At 38.7% G+C, this 24,305-nt stretch overlaps 2 protein-coding genes across 2 annotated transcripts; both read left to right on the top strand.

The window, feature by feature from the left end:
- Positions 1 to 9,089: 9,089 nt before the first annotated feature.
- Positions 9,090 to 10,133, top strand: LOC132903577 (zinc finger protein 182-like). Its single transcript, XM_060952166.1, has one exon. It carries the CDS (start codon positions 9,090 to 9,092, stop codon positions 9,996 to 9,998), a length of 909 nt encoding a protein of 302 aa, XP_060808149.1. The 3' UTR covers positions 9,999 to 10,133.
- A 768-nt stretch (positions 10,134 to 10,901) lies between these two features.
- Positions 10,902 to 21,498, top strand: LOC132903576 (zinc finger protein 436-like). The gene is made up of 3 exons (XM_060952165.1): positions 10,902 to 10,918; positions 14,872 to 15,200; positions 21,269 to 21,498. Exons 1-3 carry the CDS (start codon positions 10,902 to 10,904, stop codon positions 21,496 to 21,498), a joined length of 576 nt encoding a protein of 191 aa, XP_060808148.1.
- The last annotated feature ends 2,807 nt before the right edge of the window (positions 21,499 to 24,305 follow it).

Raw genomic sequence — 24,305 nt, 5'->3', positions numbered from 1 at the left:
ACCGTAATCACAGGCGCATCCTGCGCTCGGGTTGACGATATAAGAAAGGAACTTGTGACGTCGTGTCTGTGTCAGTCCTGCGCCTCACCCTTATATAAAGAGACTGGCGACGGCGGACCGATTCGAACAGACTGGATTGAACTTGTGTAATTAAACGGCGAACTGCAGTGTGCCACCGACCGACGACTAGCGAACATTCATACGACCTGCGCTGCACACCAGTCTGTGTTGCCAGACTTGCGATTTAAGACCGTCACAGACTTAGCTATGCTATATATTGCAGCTAGCTACCACACACGGAAATGAAACTTTTATATACATTTTAATGGTGGGTATTTAATAGCGGAAATGCAACGATCTATTGACAAAAACTACAGGAAGTTGGATGTTGACTGTTTGTTTGTATGTCTGTTCATCGTGGTTCTCGAATAGATAAACTGATTTTTTGTTTGAATGTCATAAGATAAAGACTGGCGGCTGCAGCTACAAAATATCGGATTACATAATGAATTATTTAGTCAAGACTCCCTCAAAGTCGATTCAAATTTACAATGTTGAAATTTGAGTTAGTTCACTGGGAAAACTGAAGACAAACAAACTAACAAACAAACTAACTTTCAACCGCATCCATAGCTGAGATTGTTTCGTTGGTATCTGGTATAATTTCTATCGTTAACGATGTATGAAATCACGCGAACCTCCTTCAGAACCGTAAATCAGTCGCTGGTCGCTAGTCGGCCGCACGCTGCACGAGCCCTAAGGTAAGGTCGTGTTATCTCTAAGCGGGCTGCTCGCCGACTCTCACGACCCCATTACCTTCATAAAGTGTAAGTGCAGATAATAAATATTGATCTTTCCAATCTGGTTTTAACTTCTCTCTTCTCCATGTCCCTGTTTAGTGTTGCCGACCGATACCTAGTCCACTTCCACGGGTTTACTCAACTATCGATAGTTGGGTTTGTGGACTTACTATGAATATGTGGCGACATCTCTACGCCACAGAAGTCGCAACAGCCAATCTCGCAACTCTATCAGTCAATAACAGTAATAATACATACATACATACATATGATCACGTCTATATCCCTTGCGGGGAAGACAGAGCCAACAGTCTTGAAAAGACTGAATGGCCACGTTCAGCTATTTGGCTTAATGATAGAACCGAGATTCAAATAGTGACAGGTTGCTAGCCCATCGCCTAAAAGAGGAATCCTAAGTTTATAAGCTTATCCCTTAGTCGCCTTTTACGACATCCATGGGAAAGAGATGGAGTGGTCCTATTCTTTTTTGTAATAGTGCCGGGAATCACACGGCACAGTAATAATAACTATTACTAATCTCAACAAATTAGAACGTCTTCTTAACAATTGTATCAGGTTTATAATTCTGCCTTCGGAAATACGATTATATTTCTGAATATCGTTCTCGGCTAAAATGGCTCTCAATCCGTAACCGAAGAAGTCTTCACATTTTATGTCAGCTCTATAACATTGTTAATAATCAGCTTGCCCCAGACTATCATAAAAAGACTTCTAACTTGGTATTAAGTTCCACTCTCGATAGAAATCTACGTTCTTCAAATAAGTTAGCTCTTGCTACCCCTTTTCACCGTACAGGTTTTGCCTCCAATTCTTTCGCCGATATGGCTGTTATGCTTTGGAATTCACTTATTGTAGTTTATATGTCTATTATAATTATTTTATTTTATATTTTGTGAAGGTATAAATATATTCATTTAGTTTGACCCCACATCAAAGTTCTCTGTCATACCCAATGGTTGACTGGTAGATTATGCTTTTAGCATTAAGTCCGCTAATTGTGCTATACATTTGTATTTTGCAATAAAGTTTAAATAAATAAATAATGCGCATAGCGCGAGTGTCGCTCGCCGTAATGACGGAAAGAGGACCCCAGGGCCGTGTGGGATGACGACAGCGAGACGCATATAAAAGGGAAAACTAAAAGGTGAACCAATGAGTGTCCTATCTGTCCAAGACATTTCAATTTATACTTATATCTGTGGCAGACTCTATTCTTACTTCATTGGTAATTTACGACTTACGAAATATTATGCGTTCGTTCACATGCAATAATTTACTTCAAATTATCTTAAATACGTAATTACGTTTTTATAAACCCTCAAGTAAGTAACAGAATTTTGAATGTACATCTTGAACATCGTAATCTCCATTGTATTATTTTAAGATCTAACATACACCTGTAAAGTAATTGCTATTTAATAGTAATGTCTCAATCCACTGCGCTTGATTCACAGATAGTTGAACAAGTTCTTACAGACGAGTGATACGGCGTTGTTGAAATTCATAATTAACTAGTTTTTCGCCGTGTGTACTTATATAAAGAAAACTTATTATAGAATTTGATAATGGTTAATACAGGTAAAATATCTCCCGTAAACAAAACGCTAAATCAGCAATCAGCTGATATTGACACAAGAGAATGGCAATGACAATGAGTCTGACAGATCTACAAAATCGCTTAGTGTCTGTCAATGTCAGACAGCAAGTGTGACAGTGACAGATATCTTTTTAAAACTACCTTCAAAATTATTATAATTTAAGTCGATACCCGACACTGTAATAGTTTAGAATAGAATTTGTTTATTTACTAAAACTAAATCGTACTGAAGTAGATATTGCGTATATAAGTGTTTTCTCGGCTTTTTGTCATTATTTTATTCTATTTTGACCAACTAAATTAAATTCTTACTACTAAATATCTAATTACACAGTCAGGTAACAGTTTTCCCAACGAACGTGTGGACGAAGTTAACGATAAAGATAGTGGCTAATATTAATTAATCGTTATTCTGTGTGGTTTGTGAGGCGTACTGCAACAGTACCAAGTTGTTTAGTGGATAAAGCGTAGTAGGTACGTAAATACATAAAATCACATCTCTTTCCCACAGAGGAGGCAAAAACTACATCTTTCTTCCTCTTACCACGATCCCTGTACACTTTTTTCGCTTTACTCACATTCCTAACTCTTAATTAAAGCTCGTAGTTATAGACTTTTCGTCGGGACCAGGACTTCCTGTTTTGGTCAAGGTACGTTCATCTAGGCCTCCGCACTCGCCCGCGTTTATCAGGATTTAGGAACTGAACACATTTGTTACGTGTTTTAGTGGTGACCTCCCAACTAATTTTCACGATTAAGGGGTTTTGGAGGTAGGTGTATATTTCAACCTACATACTTACAACCTGTCTGAGTTGTTTGACACTACATACATATTTATATAATTTATATGTTTGCAGATAACTATTTATGATGGACGGCGCTGTTGGTCAGGGCGGATCTCTGCCCGGCTTTGGGGTTCTAGCTATGTTTGCGTATTCGCGGTCTTATATCGTAAGAAAGGATGAACAATTTGGTAAGTTTAAATAAAGCGCAATAGCTACATAACATTTGATTTGTGAGCTGCATTGTTCCTGGCATATTGTTGGGCATATGTCCACATACCCACATTGTCCATCCCGCAGCCACCACACGTGTCATTTCTGAACATCCATGACGTGAATATTGAATATTATGACGGCACCTTTACCTCGGCCGTGTACCAATGACTATTGTCAAAGTTATGTACATTAGTTTAAATACTAGCCGATGCGTTTACGGTAAGGGAAAACATCGTGAGGAAACCTACATATTCAGATTGCGGAGGTCAGATGGGAGTCGCTTCGTGTAAAAACCTGACTCACCTAATCTAGGGTCCTTGGTCAAAGGCATACCCCGGGCCCCTCTCCAGAGTGATGAGGATGCAACCTCGACTAAAGCCAGGGGAGGAAAACCGTCTAAATTAAACAAACAATTTCAAAGAATTTTAGCATTTTGTTGTTTGAATTTGAAGTATGTTTTAATATTTGTATTTATTTATGTTTAACCTATGCTTTCTTCTCAAGTCAACTGATTTATCACAGATACTGCGTCAGCTGACACATCGGGAGCTGACAAACGGCAACCAGGTGCAGGAAGTACAACCAACAGGACACAGCGCGAGTCTCGACGAGAGTCAACGTCACGGAGTGGTCAGGGTCCACTCCAGTGTGATATTTGTGGTAGACGTTTTAAATTTAAATCAAATTTTGACATACATTATAGAACTCATACTGGTGAAAAACCTTATAAATGTGACGTGTGTCAATGTCAATTTGTTCAGAAGATTAATTTAACAAATCACAGGAGAACTCACACTGGCGAAAAACCTTATGAATGTGACGTGTGTCAACGTCGATTTGTTCAGAAGAGTCATTTAACAAATCATAGGAGAACTCACACTGGCGAAAAACCTTATGAATGTGACGTGTGTCAACGAAGATTTAATCAGAGCAGTAGTTTAAACGCACACCGTAGAACTCATACTGGTGAACAACCTTATGAATGTGACCTGTGTCAATGTCGGTTTAATATGAAGAGCACTTTATTATCACATCATTTAACTCATACTGGTATAGAAAACCTATGAATGTGATGCGTGTCATAAAATTTAAGTCAGAAGAGTAATTTCACAGTCCATCTTAGAACATACACACTTTATAAGTGAATGGGAGATGACGCCGCAAACTGAAATCTTCAAATAAGGGCTAATGTGAAGGACGGCGCAGGACTAGGCACTGTTACGACTCATTGCCTCACTGACTCACTTTTAGACCGTAATCACAGGCGCATCCTGCGCTCGGGTTGACGATACAAGAAAGGAACTTGTGACGTCGTATCTGTGTCAGTCCTGCGCCTCACTCTTATATAAAGAGACTCGCGACGGCGGACGTCCTTCTTTTTGCCAGCACTGCGTCCCTAAGGATTTGTGCAGCGTGCCGCGGACTTCGGCCGACCTCAGTCTGACCGATTCGGACAGACTGGAACGAATTTGTGTAATTAAACGGCGGCGTATTGCAGTGTGCCACCGACCGACGACTAGCGAACATTCATACGACCTGCGCTGCACATTCCACAACAATCTGACAGACCGGCAGTGTGGCCAGATTAGCGATTTTAGGCCGTCACAGACTTAGCTATACTATACATTGTAGCTAGCTATTTCTATCGTTAACGATGTATGAAATCACGTGAACCTCCTTCAGAACCGTAAATCAGTCGCTGGTCGCTAGTCGGCCGCACGCTGCACGAGCCCTAAGGTAAGGTCGTGTTATCTCTAAGCGGGCTGCTCGCCGACTCTCACGACCCCATTACCTTCATAAAGTGTAAGTGCAGATAATAAATATTGATCTTTCCAATCTGGTTTTAACTTCTCTCTTCTCCATGTCCCTGTTTAGTGTTGCCTACCGATACCTAGTCCACTTCCACGGGTTTACTCAACTATCGATAGTAGGTTTGTGGACCAACTATGAATATGTGGCGACATCTCTACGCCACAAGTCACAAGAGCCAATCTCTCTATCAGTCAATAACAGTAATAATAACTATAACTAATCTCAACAAATTAGAACGTCTTCTTTACAATTGTACCACGTTTATATTCTGCCTTCGGAAATACGATCATATTTCTGAATATCGTTCTCGGCTAAAATGTCTCTCAATCCGTAACCTAAGAAGTCTTCACATTTTATGTCAGCTCTATAACTTACTCATTAATCAGCTTGCCCCAGACTATCACAAAAAAGACTTCCCACTATTAAGTTCCACTCTCGAAAGAATTCTACGTTCTTCAAATAAGTTAGCTCTTGCTACCCCTTTTCACCGTACAGGTTTTGCCTCCAATTCCTTCGCCGATATGGCTGTTATGCTTTGGAATTCACTTCCCGAGTCCATCAGGGCATCCCCAAGTCGTGCTAGTTTCATATCACGGGTATACGGGTTTCTCTTCAGTCGCGTGGGTTTTTGATACCTTTCAGCCTTTTCACTCTTTTCGGTAATCGCTGCACCTATTAATTTATATATACTCGTATTGTTTCTTTATTGTAGTTTATATGTTTATTAAAAATTATTTTATTTTATATTTTGTGTAGGTATAAATATATTTATTTAGTTTGACCCCACATTAAAATTCTCTGTCATACCAAATGGTTGACTGGTAGATAATGCTTTAAGCACTAAGTCCGCTAATTGTGCTGTACATTTTTATATTGCGATGAAGTTTAAATAAATAAATAATGCGCATAGTGGGAGTGTCGCTCGTCGGAATGACGGAAAGCGGACCCTGGGGCCGTGTGGGATGACGACAGCGAGACCTACATATTGTCTCCTTTTTGTACAGTGTTCTTTTTAATCCCCTTTTCCCTAAATATCTGTCAGAAAAATTCACTTTTCGCATCCATGATCCACGCCTTCGTTCCTGTAATACCCTCCTTTTACAGATTCCTGACTACCATTCTCAAACCTACGGTAAGTCCTTTTCCGTGTTGGCTGCTCGCCTTTGGAATAAACTGCCCCTTCTTATAAAATTGTCCCCTTCTTCTAATTCCTTCAAAAATAAGCTTAATAAATTCTTTCTCGAGACTTGAATTCGTTTTGAAGTTAATTTAGAATATATACATGTTTATATATTTTCTTTATTTATTTATTTGTATTTTACGTATATAATTGTTGTGTCTTAAGGATAATTCTAGTAAAAGAACTGTTGTTCACCCTTGCCTCAATTTTGTTTATGATCCTCTTACTGTCAGGTTGGCTGGAAGAGATCCCACTTAGGGATAAGCCCGCCTTTGTGCTGTACTGTTTTTATTTGTAATGTACTCCTTTAGTGAACAATAAAGCATTTACTTACTTACTTACTTACTTACCTAGTGCAGGCTAACACGCGGGGGCTAAAAGGAGAGAGGAAGCTGTTGTAGATACATACGCTATGTGCATATCAAGGGAGGAACTAAACGGTGGACCAATGAGTGTCTTATCTGTCTAAGACATTTTAATTTATACTAATATCTGTGGCAGACTCGATTCTTACTTAATTTGTAATTTACGACTTAGGTTTACTTTAGGACTTACGTGTTCGTTCACACGCAATAATTAACTTCCAATTATCTTAAATACGTAAATACGTTTTCATAATCTCTCAAGAAAGTAACAGACATTTAAAAGTGCATCTTGAACATTGTAATCTCTATTGTTTTGTTTATGATCCTCTTACTGTCAGGTTGGCTGGAAGAGATCCCACTTAGGGATAAGCCCGCCTTTGTGCTGTACTGTTTTTATTTGTAATGTACTCCTTTAGTGAACAATAAAGCATTTACTTACTTACTTACTTACTTACCTAGTGCAGGCTAACACGCGGGGGCTAAAAGGAGAGAGGAAGCTGTTGTAGATACATACGCCTATAAATTAATTGCTATTTAATAGTAATGTCTTAATCCACTATGCAAGATTTATTAGATAGTTGAACAAGTTCTTGCAGACGAGTGATATTGCCTTGTTGGAATTCATAATTAACTATTTTTTTCGCCGTCTGTACTTAAATAAAGAAAACTTAATACCGAAATTGATAAATGGTAAATACCGGTAAAATATCTGCCGTAAACAGAACACTAAATTAGCAATCAAATGATATTGTCACAAGTGAGAATGACAATGACAATGAGTCTGAAAGATCTACAAAGTCGGGGACACGCTGCCGTGCCCTTAGTGTCTGTCAATGTCAGACAGCAAGTGTGACAGTGACAGATATCTTTTTAAAACTACCTTCAAAATTATTATAATTTAAGTCAATACCCGATATTCTAATACTGTAGAATAGAATATGTTACTAAAACTAAAACCTACTGAAGTAGATAGTGCGTATATAAGTGTTTTGATATGATTCTATTTTAACCAACCAAATCTTAGCCAGTCTGGAGAACGATGAAGATAGTGGCTAATAATAAATAATCGCTATTCTGTGTGGTTTGAGTGGCGTACTGCAACAGTACCAAGTTGCTTGGTGGATAAAGCGTAGTAGGTACGTACCTAAATACATAAAATCACGTCCCTTTCCCAGAGAGGAAGGCAGAAACTACATCTTTCTTCCTCTTACCACGATCCCTGTACACTTCTTTCGCTTCACCCATATTCATAACTCTTAATTAAAGCTCGTAGGTATACACTTTTCGCCTGGACCAGGACTTCCTGTTTTGGTCAAGGTACGTCCATCTAGGCCTTCCCACTCGACCGCGTTTATCAGGTTTTAGGAACTGAACACATTTGTTACGTTTTTAAGTGGTGACCTCCCAAATAACTTTTACGATTAAGGGGTTTTGGAGGTAGGTGTGTATATCAACCTACATAAGTACTTACAACCTGCCCGAGTTGTTTGACACTACATACATATATTATAATTTATATGCTTGCAGATAACTATCTGTGATGGACGGTGCTGTTGGTCAGGGCGGATCTCTGCCCGGCTTTGGGGTTCTAGCTATGTTTGCGTATTCGCGGTCTTATATCGTAAGAAAGGATGAACAATTTGGTAAGTTTAAATAAAGCGCAATAGCAACATAACATTTGATTTGTGAGCTGCATTGTTCCTGGCATATTGTTGGGCATATGTCCACATACCCACATTGTCCATTCCGCAGCCACCACAAGTGTCATTTCTGAACATCTATGACGTGAATATTGAATATTATAACGGCACCTTTAACTCGGCCGTGTACCAATGACTATTTTCAAAGTCATGTACATTAGTTTGATTACTAACCGATGCGTTTACGGTGAGGGAAAACATCGTGAGGAAACCTACACATTCAGATTGCGGAGGTCAGATGGGAGTCGCTTCATGTAAAAACCTGACTCACCTAATCTAGGGTCCTTGGTCAAAGGCATACCCCGGGCTCCTCTCCAGAGTGATGAGGATACAACCTCGACTAAAGCCAGGGGAAGAAAACCGTGTAAATTAAACAAACAATTTCAAAGAATTTTAGCATTTTGTTGTTTGAATGTGAAGTATCTTTTAATATTTGTATTTTTTTATCTTATGCTTTCTTCTCAAGTCGGTCTAATTAATGACAGATTCTGCGTCAGCTGACACATCGGGAGCTGACAAACGGCAACCAGGTGCAGGAAGTACAACCAACAGGACACAGCGCGAGTCTCGACGAGAGTCAACGTCACGGAGTGGTCAGGGTCCACTCCAGTGTGATATGTGTGGTAGAAGCTTTAAATTTAAATCAAATTTTGACATACATTATAGAACTCACACTGGCGAAAAACCTTATGAATGTAACGTGTGTCAACGCAGATTTAATGAGAGGTTTAGTTTAAAAACACACCTTAGAACTCATACTGGTGAAAAACCTTACGAATGTGACGTGTGCCAACATCGATTTGTTCAGAAGGGTGATTTGACAAAACACAGGAGAACTCACACTGGCGAAAAACCTTATGAATGTGACGTGTGTCAACGCAGATTTAATGAGAGGAGTAAGTTAAAAAGACACATTAGAACTCATACTGGTGAAAAACCTTATGAATGTCACGTGTGTCAACGCAGATTTAATGAGAGGAGTAAGTTAAAAGGACACATTAGAACTCACACTGGCGAAAAACCTTATGAATGTGACGTGTGTCAACGCGGATTTGTTCAGAAGGGTGATTTGACAAAACACAGGAGAACTCACACTGGCGAAAAACCTTATGAATGTGAAGTGTGTCAACGCCGATTTAATTTAAAGGGAAACTTATTACAACATCGTAGAACTCATACTGGCGAAAAACCTTATGAATGTGACGTGTGTCAACGCGGATTTAATGAGAGGAGTAGTTTAAAAAGACACCTTAGAACTCATACTGGTGAAAAACCTTATGAATGTGACGTGTGTCAACGCGGATTTAATGAGAGGAGTAAGTTAAAAGGACACCTTAGAACTCATACTGGTGAAAAACCTTATGAATGTGACGTGTGTCAACGCGGATTTGTTCAGAAGGGTGATTTAACAAATCACAGGAGAACTCACACTGGCGAAAAACCTTATGAATGTGACGTGTGTCAACGTCGATTTAAGGTGAAGAGATATTTAACAAGACACCGTAGAAATCATCCTGTTTTATAAATCTATGAATCGGAAGTGTGTCATAAAATATGAAGTCAGAAGAGAAATTTCATAGTCCATCTTAGAACATACAGGAAATTGAAAAACTGTGGTTCTATTTATTTATTACTTATGTATTACAATTTATAATTATGAATGGGAGATAATGTCGCCAACTGAAATTATGTGAAGGACGGCGCAGGACTAGGCACTGTTACGACGTCGCAAGGCGGAATAAATAAATAAATATATACAGGACAAATTACACTAATTGAGTTAGCCTCAAAGTAAGTTCGAAACTTGTGTTACGAGATACTAACTCAACGATATTTTATAACAAATACTTATAAAGATAAACATCCAAGACCCAGGCCAATCAGAAAAAGTTCTTTTCTCATCATGCCCTGACCGGGATTTGAACCCGGGACCTCCTGTGTCACAGACAAGCGTACTACCGCTGCGCCACAGAGGCCGTCTGTATTCTGAATTTACTTCGTGTCATTGCCTCGGGTTGACGATATAAGAAAGGAACTTGTGACGTCGTCGTGTCTGTGTCAGTCCTGCGCCTCACCCTTATATAAAGAGACTCGCGACGGCGGACGTCCTTCTTTTTGCCAGCACTGCGTTCCTAAGGATTTGTGCAGCGTACCGCGGACTTCGGCCGACCTAAGTCTGACCGATTCGGACAGACTGGATTGAACTTGTGTAATTAAACGGCGAACTGCAGTGTGCCACCGACCGACGACTAGCGAACATTCATACGACCTGCGCTGCACACCAGTCTGTGTTGCCAGACTTGCGATTTAATGCCGTCACAGACTTAGCTTTACTATATATTGCAGCTACCACACTTGGAAATGAAACTTTAATATTTTAGTGGTGGGTGTTAATTATCGGAAATGCGAGTGACTTAGGCAACAATCTATGGACAAAAAACTACGGTAAGTTGGATGTTGACTGTCTGTTTGTATATCTGTACATCGTGGTTCTCGAATAGCTACACCGACTTTTTGATTCGAATGTATTTTTGTTTGAATGTCATAAGATAATGATTGGCGGCTGCAGCTATAAAATATCGGATTACATAAAAAATTATTTAGTCAAGGCTCCCTCAAATTCAATTCAAATTTACAAACGTTAGTTCACTGGGAAAACTGAAGACAAACAAACTAACAAACAAACTAACTTACTACCGCAACTATAACTGAGATTGTTTCATTGGTATCTGGCATAATTTCAATCGTTAACGATGTATGAAATCACGTGAACCTCCTTCAGAACCGTAACTCAGTCGCTGGTCGCTAGTCGGCCGCACGCTGCACGAGCCCTAAGGTAAGGTCGTGTTATCTCTAAGCGGGCTGCTCGCCGACTCTCACGACCCCATTACCTTCATAAAGTGTAAGTGCAGATAATAAATATTGATCTTTCCAATCTGGTTTTAACTTCTCTCTTCTCCATGTCCCTGTTTAGTGTTGCCGACCGATACCTAGTCCACTTCGTGAGCGTGACTCCAGACCCTCCTTCCTCCCAGTTCTAGACCCTCCTCTCCCTCCTCCCTCTAAATAATTATAGCATTATCTCGTGTAAATGTGCGCGAAATATACAATTTGTGCACATAACCGTTTCGGAAAAAAACGGAAGAAACAAATTCTGCTTGAGTAACGCTGTTCCAGCAGGAAGATTCTTCTTGCTGGGGCCGGAGAAGCAAGTAATGAATATCAGCTGATAGCTTATATTTCAGCAAAAAAGTGCAGCATAAATTGAATTTGTGCGCCATAGGGTTTTAGAGTTGTTTAGTTTCCTGCTGGAGTCACGTTTTGCAGAAAGCTGTATTTCGGAAACCATTGAATGTGCGACCTTTGCTTAAACACAGGTAATTAGTGCTCAATTAGTGCTAATTTGTGAATTAATTATATTGTCAAAAATATCTACTGTTTAGGAATAATCGGAAATCCTAGAAGTAATTGATAAAGCCTTCTAGCGCTTAAATGCAAGCACTAAGTAGCTCACTGAAAGCTGCATTCAGGTCGCCTTAGTATTCTTAACAGATATAATAAGTTTCAGGAAAGTTCGTTCACGCATCTATCAGTAATTTCACTTTGACTGAAATCGAATAATGTCATATCCGATGCAAAGAAACTATTCAACCAAAGATATATACTTATGTACACATAACAAATTAATGCTTACTTGGAAATACATGTCCTGAAAATATCAGCTCCAGATGATGCGCATTTATCTAGATATATACAAAAAACGAAACAACCTAAATTACTAGCTAACCGACCAAATTCGAATTGGCACAAAAAAGCGACGGATTCATACATTTCAACGACATTCTTAAATGGGCAGTCTTATACTCTTGTTAACCGTACAGTCGTGCTGACTCTTTGACTGAAATAACTGATAGATGCGTGAACGAACTTTCCTGAAACTTATTATATCTGTTAAGAATACCATACAAACATATGGTCACGTCTATATCCCTTGCGGGGTAGACAGAGCCAACAGTCTTGAAAAATACTGAATGGCCACGTTCAACTATTTGGCCTCATGATAGAATTGAGATTCAAATAGTGACAGGTTGCTAACACATCGCCCTAAAAAGAATCCCAAGTTTGTAAGCCTATACCTTAGTCGCCTTTTACGACATCCGAGGGAAAGAGATGGAGTGATCCTATTCTTTTTTGTATTGGTGCCGGGAACCACACGGCACAGCACGGCTAAGTATACCAAGGCGACCTAAATGCAGCTTTCAGTGAGCTTCTTAGCGCTTCCATTTAACACCGGAACACAAGAAGCCGCAACAGCGTCACTCCAGCGGAATTTGTTGTTACCGTTTATTTCCCGAAACTTATTGCGTTTATGTGTTCGTTCACACGCAATAATTTACTTCAAATTATCTTAAATACGTATTAAATACGTTTTTATAAACTGTCAAGTAAGTAACAGACATTTAAATGTACATCTTGAACATGTAATCTCCATTGTATTATTTCAAGATCTAATGTACACCTGTAAAGTACATAATTGCTATTTAATAGTAATGTCTCAATCCACTGTGCTAGATTCACAGATAGTTGAACAAGTTCTTACAGACGAGTGATACGGCGTTGTTGAAATTCATAATTAACAATGTTTTCGCCGTGTGTACTTAAATAAAGAAAACTTCTTATCGAAATTGGTAAATGGTAAATACAGGTAAAATATCTGCCATAAACAGAACACTAAATCAGCAATCAGCTGATATTGACACAAGAGAATGGCAATGACAATGAGTCTGACAGATCTACAAAGTCGGGGACACGCTGCCGTGCCCTTAGTGTCTGTCAATGTCAGACAGCAAGTGTGACAGTGACAGATATCTTTTTAAAACTACCTTCAAAATTATTAAAATTAAAGTCGATACCCCATATTCTAATACTGTACAATAGAATAAGTTTATTTACTAAAACTAAATCCTACTGAAGTAGATAGTGCATATATAAGTGTTTTCTCAGCTTTTTGTCATGATTTGATTCTATTTTAACCAAAGTCTTGTGAACGATGAAGATAGTGGCTAATATTAATTAATCGTTATTCTGTGTGGTTTGTGAGGCGTACTGCAACAGTAACAAGTTGTTTAGTGGATAAAGCGTAGTAGGTACGTAAATACATCAAATCACATCTCTTTCCCACAGAGGAGGCAAAAACTACATCTTTCTTCCTCTTACCACGATCCCTGTACACTTCTTTCGCTTCCCCACATTCATAACTCTTAATTTTTCACCTGGACCAAGACTTCTTGTTTTGGTCAAGGGACGTTCATCTAGGCCTTCCCACTCGACCGCGTTTATCAGGTTTTAGGAACTGAACACATTTGTTACGTGTTTAAGTGGTGACCTCCCAAATAATTTTTACGATTAAGGGGTTTTGGAGGTAGGTGGGTATATCAACCTACATAGTACTTACAACCTGCCCGAGTTGTTTGACATTACATACATCTATATATATATAATTTATATGCTTGCAGAATATATAGATCTCGGGCAGGTTGTAAGTACTTATGTAGGTTGATATACCCACATATATATATACATATATATATATAATTTATATGCTTGCAGAAAACTTTTTGTGATGGACGGTGCTGTTGGTCAGGGAGGATCTCTGCCCAGCTTTGACGTTGGTAAGTTTAAGTAAAATAAAGTGCAATAGCCACATAACATTTGATTTGTGAGCTGCATTGTTCCTGGCATATTGTTGGGCATATGTCCACATACCCACATTGTCCATCCCGCAGCCACCACACGTGTCATTTCTGAACATCCATGACGTGAATATTGAATATTATGACGGCACCTTTACCTCGACCAATGACTATTTTCAAAGTTATGTACATTAGTTTGATTACTAACCGATGCGTTTACGGTGAGGGAAAACATCGTGAGGAAACCTACACATTCAGATTGCGGAGGTCAGATGGGAGTCGCTTCGTGTAAAACCTGACTCACCTAATCTAGGGTCCTTGGTCAAAGGCATACCCCGGGCTCCTCTCCAGAGTGATGAGGATGCAACCTCGACTAAAGCCAGGTGATGAAAACCGTCTAAATTAAACAAACAATTTCAAAAAAATTTTAGCATTTTGTTGTTTGAATTTGAAGTATGATTTAATATTTGTATTTATTTATTTTTATCTTATGCTTTCTTCTCAAGTCGGCTGATTAATCACAGATACTGCGTCAGCTGACACATCGGGAGCTGACAAACGGCAACCAGGTGCAGGAAGTACAACCAACAGGACACAGCGCGAGTCTCGACGAGAGTCAACGTCACGGAGTGGTCAGGGTCCACTCCAATGTGATGTTTGTGATAGACGTTTTAAATTTAAATCAAATTTTGACCGACATTATAGAACTCACACTGGCGAAAAACCTTATAAATGTGACGTGTGTCAACGCAGATTTAATGACAGGAGTAATTTAAAAAGACATCTTAAAACTCATACTGGCGAAAAACCTTATGAATGTGACGTGTGTCAACGCAGATTTAATGAGAGGAGTAAGTTAAAAACACACCTTAGAACTCATACTGGTGAAAAACCTTATGAATGTGACGTGTGTCAACGTCGATTTAATGAAAAGAGTAATTTATTAAAACACCGTAGAACTCACACTGGCGAAAAACCTTATGAATGTGACGTGTGTCAACGTCGATTTAATATGAAGAGCACTTTATTATCACATCATTTAACTCATACTGGTATAGAAAACCTATGAATGTGATGCGTGTCATAAAATTTAAGTCAGAAGAGTAATTTCACAATCCATCTTACATACAGGCAATTGATAAACTGTGGCTCTATTTATTTATTATTTATGTATTACACTTTATAAGTGCATGGGAGATGACGCCGCAAACTGAAATCTTCAAATAAGGGCTAATGTGAAGGACGGCGCAGGACTAGGCACTGTTACGACTAATTGCCTCACTGACTCACTTTTAGACCGTAATCACAGGCGCATCCTGCGCTCGGGTTGACGATACAAGAAAGGAACTTGTGACGTCGTGTCTGTGTCAGTCCTGCGCCTCACCCTTATATAAAGAGACTGGCGACGGCGGACCGATTCGGACAGACTGGAGTGAACTTGTGTAATTAAACGGCGAACTGCAGTGTGCCACCGACCGACGACTAGCGAACATTCATACGACCTGCGCTGCACACCAGTCTGTGTTGCCAGACTTGCGATTTAAGGCCGTCACAGACTTAGCTATGCTATATATTGCAGCTAGCTACCACACACGGAAATGAAACTTTTATAATACATTTTAATGGTGGGTATTTAATAGCGGAAATGCAACGATCTATTGACAAAAACTACAGGAAGTTGGAATTTGACTGTTTGTTTGTATGTCTGTACATCGTGGTTCTCGAATAGATAAACTGACTTTTTGATTCGAATGTCATAAGATAATGATTGGCGGCTGCAGCTACAAAAAATCGGATTATATAATAAATTATTTAGTCAAGACTCCCTCAAAGTCGATTCAAATTTACAATGTTGAAATTTGAGTTAGTTCACTGGAAAACAGAAGACAAACAAACAAACTAACTTACAACCGCATCTATAGCTGAGATTGTTTCGTTGGTATCTGGAATAATTTCTATTGTTAACGATGTCATGAAATCACGTGAACCTCCTTCAGAACCGTAAATCAGTCGCTGGTCGCTAGTCGGCCGCACGCTGCACGAGCCCTAAGGTAAGGTCGTGTTATCTCTAAGCGGGCTGCTCGCCGACTCTCACGACCCCATTACCTTCATAAAGTGTAAGTGCAGATAATAAATATTGATCTTTCCAATCTGGTTTTAACTTCTCTCTTCTCCATGTCCCTGTTTAGTGTTGCCGACCGATACCTAGTCCACTTCCACGGGTTTACTCAACTATCGATAGTAGGTTTGTGGACCAACAATGAATATGTGGCGACATCTCTACGTCACATAAGTGACAACAGTCAATCTCGCTACTCTCGTTAGGTCTCATTATCTTTCTACTCTATCCTAAGTATATGTTATTATTATCTATTTATGCGTATTTGTATGTATTTATATGTATTATATATACATAGATATATATTCTGTATGTATTTTATTATGTTCAAACATTTATTTATCTTACTCTGCGCCAACGCCGATCTCCTGTTTGGTTTCCTTCCACCCAAAGGTTGACTGGAAGAGATTGCTTTAGCGATAAGTCCGCCTTTGTACCATCTATATCTGCTTTGTGTTGTTTTGTATGTTTTCTCTTATGGTGCAATAAAGAGTTTATCTATCTATCTATCTCTATCAGTCAATAATAGTAATAATAACAATAACTAATCTCAACAAATTAGAACGCCTTCTTAACATTTGTAGCAGGTTTATATTCTGCCTTCGGAAATACGATCATATTTCTGAATATCGTTCTCGGCTAAAATGGCTCTCAATCCGTAACCTAAGAAGTCTTCACATTTTATGTCAGCTCTATAACATTGTTAATATTCAGCTTGCCCCAGACTATCATAAAAAATACTTCTAACTAGGTATTAAATTCCACTCTTGAAAGAATTCTACGTTCTTCAAATAAGTTAGCTCTTGCTACCCCTTTTCACCGTACAGGTTTTGCCTCCAATTCCTTCGCCGATATGGCTGTTATGCTTTGGAATTCACTTCCCGAGTCCATCAGGGCATCCCCAAGTCGTTCTAGTTTCATATCACGGGTATACGGGTTTCTCTTCAGTCGCGTGGGTATTTGATACCTTTCAGCCTTTTCACTCATTTCGGTAATCGCTGCACTTATTAATTTATATATATTGTTTCTTTATTGTAGTATCTATGTTTATTATAATTATTTTATTTTATATTTTGTGAAAGTATAAATATATTCATTTAGTTTGACCCCACATCAAAGTTCTCTGTCATACCCAATGGTTGACTGGTAGATAATGCTTTTAGCATTTAGTCCGCTAATTGTGCTATACATTTGTATTTTGGAATGACGACAGCGAGACGCATATAAAGGGGAAAACTAAAAGGTGAACCAATGAGTGTCCTATCTGTCCAAGACATTTTAATTTATATTAATATCTGTGGCAGACTCGATTCTTACTTAATTGGTAATTTACGACTTACGAAATATTATGTGTTCGTACACACGCAATAATTTACTTCAAATTATCTTAAATACGTAAATACGTATTTATAAACCCTCAAGTAAGTAACAGAATTTTGAATGTGCATCTTGAACATTGTAAGTAATCTCCATTGTATTATTTCAAGATCTAACATACACCTGTAAAGTAATTGCTATTTAATAGTAATGTCTCAATCCACTGCGCTTGATTCACAGATAGTTGAACAAGTTCTTACAGACGAGTGATACGGCGTTGTTGAAATTCATAATTAACTATTTTTTCGCCGTGTGTACTTATATAAAGAAAACTTATAGCCCAAGAGCCCGTGAACGCCAGACATACCTTATTTTGTAAAAGCTGAAAGTTTCTGTAAATATGCCTCTAGTACAGGTGAGAACGATCCCCACCTATGGTACTTAGGCAGTGGTTGCTTTGGCAGGTAGCAGGTAATAAAGGTATACTTTTTTCAACCTGAAATTCGTTAATTTGTAAAGCTCAATTTTTTGATATTTTATCCGTAATAATACACAAACTCGCGTTACTCATTGCCAGACACGTACTATGGTTGCAACCCCTTGCCAGACGCCCCTAAACTATAATATTTTGTAACTCTACTTACGTCATTTTGTAAAATCTGAATTTAATACATATTTTTTGGGGAATTATTCAAACAAAGTTTCTGAAGTAGCCAGACAGTTTTGAAGGTTCTATTATCCTGCCAGACGCATTGGAGTGAGCAAAAGATGCAAGAGTGCGGAGTATATGTAGTAACTGGAGCGAGTGGGACAGAGTGTTCGGTTTCTTGCGACGTTTCATTGCGCATCAGCTGTCGTTTATTTTAGGGATGTGACCTGATGAATCAATCCTCAAAAATTCGATATTTTTCCAAAATGTTTTTTTCACTGTAAGTATAAATCAAATTCATAAAAAACAAGACAAATGTTAGAATTAACGATCTTTTTATCAAATTCTTTTAACAATTATTTTTATTATTATTATCATCAATGTATCACATCAGGTAGTCATTCCCAATGATTAATACCTTACCTTTTTAAAAACAACAATCTGTCAAGTCTACCGGGATCCAAGCGGTTCCGCTCATCATTTGCTATGTTTCCAGCAACTGAAAACAGGCGCTCACAAGGAACGGATGATGCCACAATAGTCATATACGTCATGGCTATTGATGGTTTTTTAGCTCTTGCCAGTAATGTATAGGATCATATTTCAGGTCCACGACAAATAATCGATTTTTCGATTAATCGATCTTAGATCGCCATCCCTAGTTTATTTTGTATTGTTCAACGGACGGTTGTATACGCATAGTAAACTGTCCCACTCGCTCCAGTTACTACATATACTCCGCACTCTTGCATCTTTTGCTCACTCCAATGCGTCTGGCAGGATAATAGAACCTTCAAAAATGTCTGGCTACTTCAGAAACTTTGTTTGAATAATTCCCCAAAAAATATGTATTAAATTCAGATTTTACAAAATGACGTAAGTAGAGTTACAAAATATTATAGTTTAGGGGCGTCTGGCAAGGGGTTGCAACCATAGTACGTGTCTGGCAATGAGTAACGCGAGTTTGTGTATTATTACGGATAAAATATCAAAAAATTGAGCTTTACAAATTAACGAATTTCAGGTTGAAAAAAGTATACCTTTATTACCTGCTACCTGCCAAAGCAACCACTGCCTGAGTACCATAGGTGGGGATCGTTCCTACCTGTACTAGAGGCATATTTACAGAAACTATCAGCTTTTACAAAATAAGGTATGTCTGGCGTTCACGGGCTCTTGCTCTATTATTATAGAATTTGATAATGGTTAATACAGGTAAAATATCTCCCGTAAACAAAACGCTAAATCAGCAATCAGCTGATATTGACACAAGAGAATGGCAATGACAATGAGTCTGACAGATCTACAAAGTCGGGGACACGCTGCCGTGCCCTTAGTGTCTGTCAATGTCAGACAGCAAGTGTGACAGTGACAGATATCTTTTTAAAACTACCTTCAAAATTATTATTATTTAAGTCGATACCCGATATTCTAATACTGTAGAATAGAATATGTTACTAAAACTAAAACCTACTGAAGTAGATAGTGCGTATGTAAGTGTTTTCTCAGCTTTTTGTCATGATTTGATTCTATTTTAACCAAAGTCTTGTGAACGATGAAGATAGTGACTAATATTAATTAATCGTTGTTCTGTGTGGTTTGAGTGGCGTACTGCAACAGTGCCAAGTTGCTTAGTGGATAAAGCATTGTAGGTACGTGAATATGTACATAAAATCACGTCCCCTTCCCAGAGATGAAGGCAGAAACTACATCTTTTTTCCTCTTAGCACGATCCCTGTACACTTCTTTCGCTTCACCCAAATTCATAACTCTTAATTAAAGCTCGTAGGTATAGACTTATCTCCAGGACCAGGACGGCCATGTTCTGGTCAAGGTCCGTTCTGGTCTAGGCCTTCCCACTCGACCGCGTTTATCAGGTTTTAGGAACTGAACACATTTGTTACGTGTTTAAGTGGTGACCTCCCAAATAATTTTTACGATTAAGGGGATTTGGAGGTAGGTGGGTATATCAACCTACATAGTACTTACAACCTGCCCGAGTTGTTTGACATTACATACATCTATATATATATAATTTATATGCTTGCAGAATATATAGATCTCGGGCAGGTTGTAAGTACTTATGTAGGTTGATATACCCACATATATATATATACATATATATATATAATTTATATGCTTGCAGAAAACTTTTTGTGATGGACGGTGCTGTTGGTCAGGGAGGATCTCTGCCCAGCTTTGACGTTGGTAAGTTTAAGTAAAATAAAGTGCAATAGCCACATAACATTTGATTTGTGAGCTGCATTGTTCCTGGCATATTGTTGGGCATATGTCCACATACCCACATTGTCCATCCCGCAGCCGCCACACGTGTCATTTCTGAACATCCATGACGTGAATATTGAATATTATGACGGCACCTTTACCTCGGCCGTGTACCAATGACTATTTTCAAAGTTATGTACATTAGTTTGAATACTAACCGTTGCGTTTACGGTAAGGGAAAACATCGTGAGGAAACCTACACATTCAGATTGCGGAGGTCAGATGGGAGTCGCTTCGTGTAAAACCTGACTCACCTAATCTAGGGTCCTTGGTCAAAGGCATACCCCGGGCTCCTCTCCAGAGTGATGAGGATGCAACCTCGACTAAAGCCAGGTGATGAAAACCGTCTAAATTAAACAAACAATTTCAAAGAATTTTAGCATTTTGTTGTTTGAATTTGAAGTATGATTTAATATTTGTATTTATTTATTTTTATCTTATGCTTTCTTCTCAAGTCGGCTGATTAATCACAGATACTGCGTCAGCTGACACATCGGGAGCTGACAAACGGCAACCAGGTGCAGGAAGTACAACCAACAGGACACAGAGCGAGTCTCGACGAGAGTCAACGTCACGGAGTGGTCAGGGTCCACTCCAATGTGATGTTTGTGATAGACGTTTTAAATTTAAATCAAATTTTGACCGACATTATAGAACTCACACTGGCGAAAAACCTTATAAATGTGACGTGTGTCAACGCAGATTTAATGACAGGAGTAATTTAAAAAGACATCTTAAAACTCATACTGGCGAAAAACCTTATGAATGTGACGTGTGTCAACGCAGATTTAATGAGAGGAGTAAGTTAAAAACACACCTTAGAACTCATACTGGTGAAAAACCTTATGAATGTGACGTGTGTCAACGTCGATTTAATGAAAAGAGTAATTTATTAAAACACCGTAGAACTCACACTGGCGAAAAACCTTATGAATGTGACGTCAACGTCGATTTAATATGAAGAGCACTTTATTATCACATCATTTAACTCATACTGGTATAGAAAACCTATGAATGTGATGCGTGTCATAAAATTTAAGTCAGAAGAGTAATTTCACAATCCATCTTACATACAGGCAATTGATAAACTGTGGCTCTATTTATTTATTATTTATGTATTACACTTTATAAGTGAATGGGAGATGACGCCGCAAACTGAAATCTTCAAATAAGGGCTAATGTGAAGGACGGCGCAGGACTAGGCACTGTTACGACTCATTGCCTCACTGACTCACTTTTAGACCGTAATCACAGGCGCATCCTGCGCTCGGGTTGACGATACAAGAAAGGAACTTGTGACGTCGTGTCTGTGTCAGTCCTGCGCCTCACCCTTATATAAAGAGACTGGCGACGGCGGACCGATTCGGACAGACTGGAGTGAACTTGTGTAATTAAACGGCGAACTGCAGTGTGCCACCGACCGACGACTAGCGAACATTCATACGACCTGCGCTGCACACCAGTCTGTGTTGCCAGACTTGCGATTTAAGACCGTCACAGACTTAGCTATGCTATATATTGCAGCTAGCTACCACACACGGAAATGAAACTTTTATAATACATTTTAATGGTGGGTATTTAATAGCGGAAATGCAACGATCTATTGACAAAAACTACAGGAAGTTGGAATTTGACTGTTTGTTTGTATGTCTGTACATCGTGGTTCTCGAATAGATAAACTGACTTTTTGATTCGAATGTCATAAGATAATGATTGGCGGCTGCAGCTACAAAAAATCGGATTATATAATAAATTATTTAGTCAAGACTCCCTCCTCAAAGTCGATTCAAATTTACAATGTTGAAATTTGAGTTAGTTCACTGGTAAACAGAAGACAAACAAACAAACTAACTTACAACCGCATCTATAGCTGAGATTGTTTCGTTGGTATCTGGAATAATTTCTATTGTTAACGATGTCATGAAATCACGTGAACCTCCTTCAGAACCGTAAATCAGTCGCTGGTCGCTAGTCGGCCGCACGCTGCACGAGCCCTAAGGTAAGGTCGTGTTATCTCTAAGCGGGCTGCTCGCCGACTCTCACGACCCCATTACCTTCATAAAGTGTAAGTGCAGATAATAAATATTGATCTTTCCAATCTGGTTTTAACTTCTCTCTTCTCCATGTCCCTGTTTAGTGTTGCCGACCGATACCTAGTCCACTTCCACGGGTTTACTCAACTATCGATAGTAGGTTTGTGGACCAACTATGAATATGTGGCGACATCTCTACGCCACAAGTCACAAGAGCCAATCTCGCTACTCTATCAGCCAATAACAGTAATAATAACAATTAATCTCAACAAATTAAAACGTCTTCTTAACAATTGTATCAGGTTTATATTCTGCCTTCGGAAATACGAACGTATTTCTGAATATCGTTCTCGGCTAAAATGGCTCTCAATCCGTAACCGAAGAAGTCTTCACATTTTATGTCAGCTCTATAACATTGTTAATATTCAGCTTGTCCCAGACTATCATAAAAAAGACTTCCAACTATTAAGTTCCACTCTCGAAAGAATTCTACGTTCTTCAAATAAGTTAGCTCTTGCTACCCCTTTTCACCGTACAGGTTTTGCCTCCAATTCCTTCGCCGATATGGCTGTTATGCTTTGGAATTCACTTCCCGAGTCCATCAGGGCATCCCCAAGTCGTTCTAGTTTCATATTACGGGTATACGGGTTTCTCTTCAGTCGCGAGGGTATTTGATACCTTTCAGCCTTTCCGCTCATTTCGGTAATCGCTGCACTTATTAATTTATGTATATTGTTTCTTTATTGTAGTATCTATGTTTATTATAATTATTTTATTTTATATTTTGTGTAGGTATAAATATATTTATTTAGTTTGACCCCACATTAAAGTTGTCGGTCATACCCAATGGTTGACTGGTAGATAATGCTTTTAGCATTAAGTCTGCTAATTGTGCTATACATTTGTATTTTGCAATAAAGTTTAAATAAATAAATAAATAATGCGCATAGCGCGAATGTCGCTCGCCGGAATGACGGAAAGCGGACCCCAGGGCCGTGTGGGATGACGACAGCGAGACGCATATAAAGGGGAAAACTAAAAGGTGAACCAATGAGTGTCCTATCTGTCCAAGACATTTCAATTTATACTTATATCTGTGGCAGACTCTATTCTTACTTCATTGGTAATTTACGACTTACGAAATATTATGTGTTCGTTCACATGCAATAATTTACTTCAAATTGTCTTAAATACGTAATTACGTTTTTATAAACCCTCATATACCCTCTAAAGTAACAGAATTTTGAATGTACATCTTGAACATCGTAATCTCCATTGTATTATTTCAAGATCTAATGTACACCTGTAAATTAATAGTAATGTCTCAATCCACTGCGCAAGATTCACAGATAGTCGTTACCATTTTTTTCGCCGTCGGTACTTAAAAAGAGAAAACTTAGTATCGAAATTGATAAATGGTTAATACAAGTAAAATATCTGCCGTAAACAAAACGCTAAATCAGCAATCAGCTGATATTGACACAGGAGAATGGCAATGACAATGAGTCTGACAGATCTACAAAGACGAGGACACGCTGCCGTGCCCTTAGTGTCTGTCAATATCAGACAGCAAGTGTGACAGTGAGAGATATGTTTTTAAAACTACCTTCAAAATTATTATAATTTAAGTTGATACCCGATATTCTAATACTGTAGAATAGAATATGTTTATTTACTAAAACTAAAACCTACTGAAGTAGATAGTGCGTGTATAAGTGTTTTCTCAGCTATTTGT

Source organism: Amyelois transitella, chromosome 28 (genome assembly GCF_032362555.1).
Source record: "Amyelois transitella isolate CPQ chromosome 28, ilAmyTran1.1, whole genome shotgun sequence".
NCBI lineage: Eukaryota > Metazoa > Arthropoda > Insecta > Lepidoptera > Pyralidae > Amyelois > Amyelois transitella.
The sequence above is the reverse complement of the archived record's forward strand: the minus strand, read 5'-3'. Positions and strand labels throughout refer to the sequence as shown.

Bases quoted from the DNA above. Each gene is read 5' to 3' on its own strand.
- LOC132903577 (XM_060952166.1), top strand. From the start codon at position 9,090: ATGTGTGGTAGAAGCTTTAAATTTAAATCAAATTTTGACATACATTAT.
- LOC132903576 (XM_060952165.1), top strand. The intron at 15,201-21,268 runs ATCATTTAACTC...ATTTAAAAAGAC, and splicing joins GAAGAGCACTTTATTATCAC to ATCTTAAAACTCATACTGGC.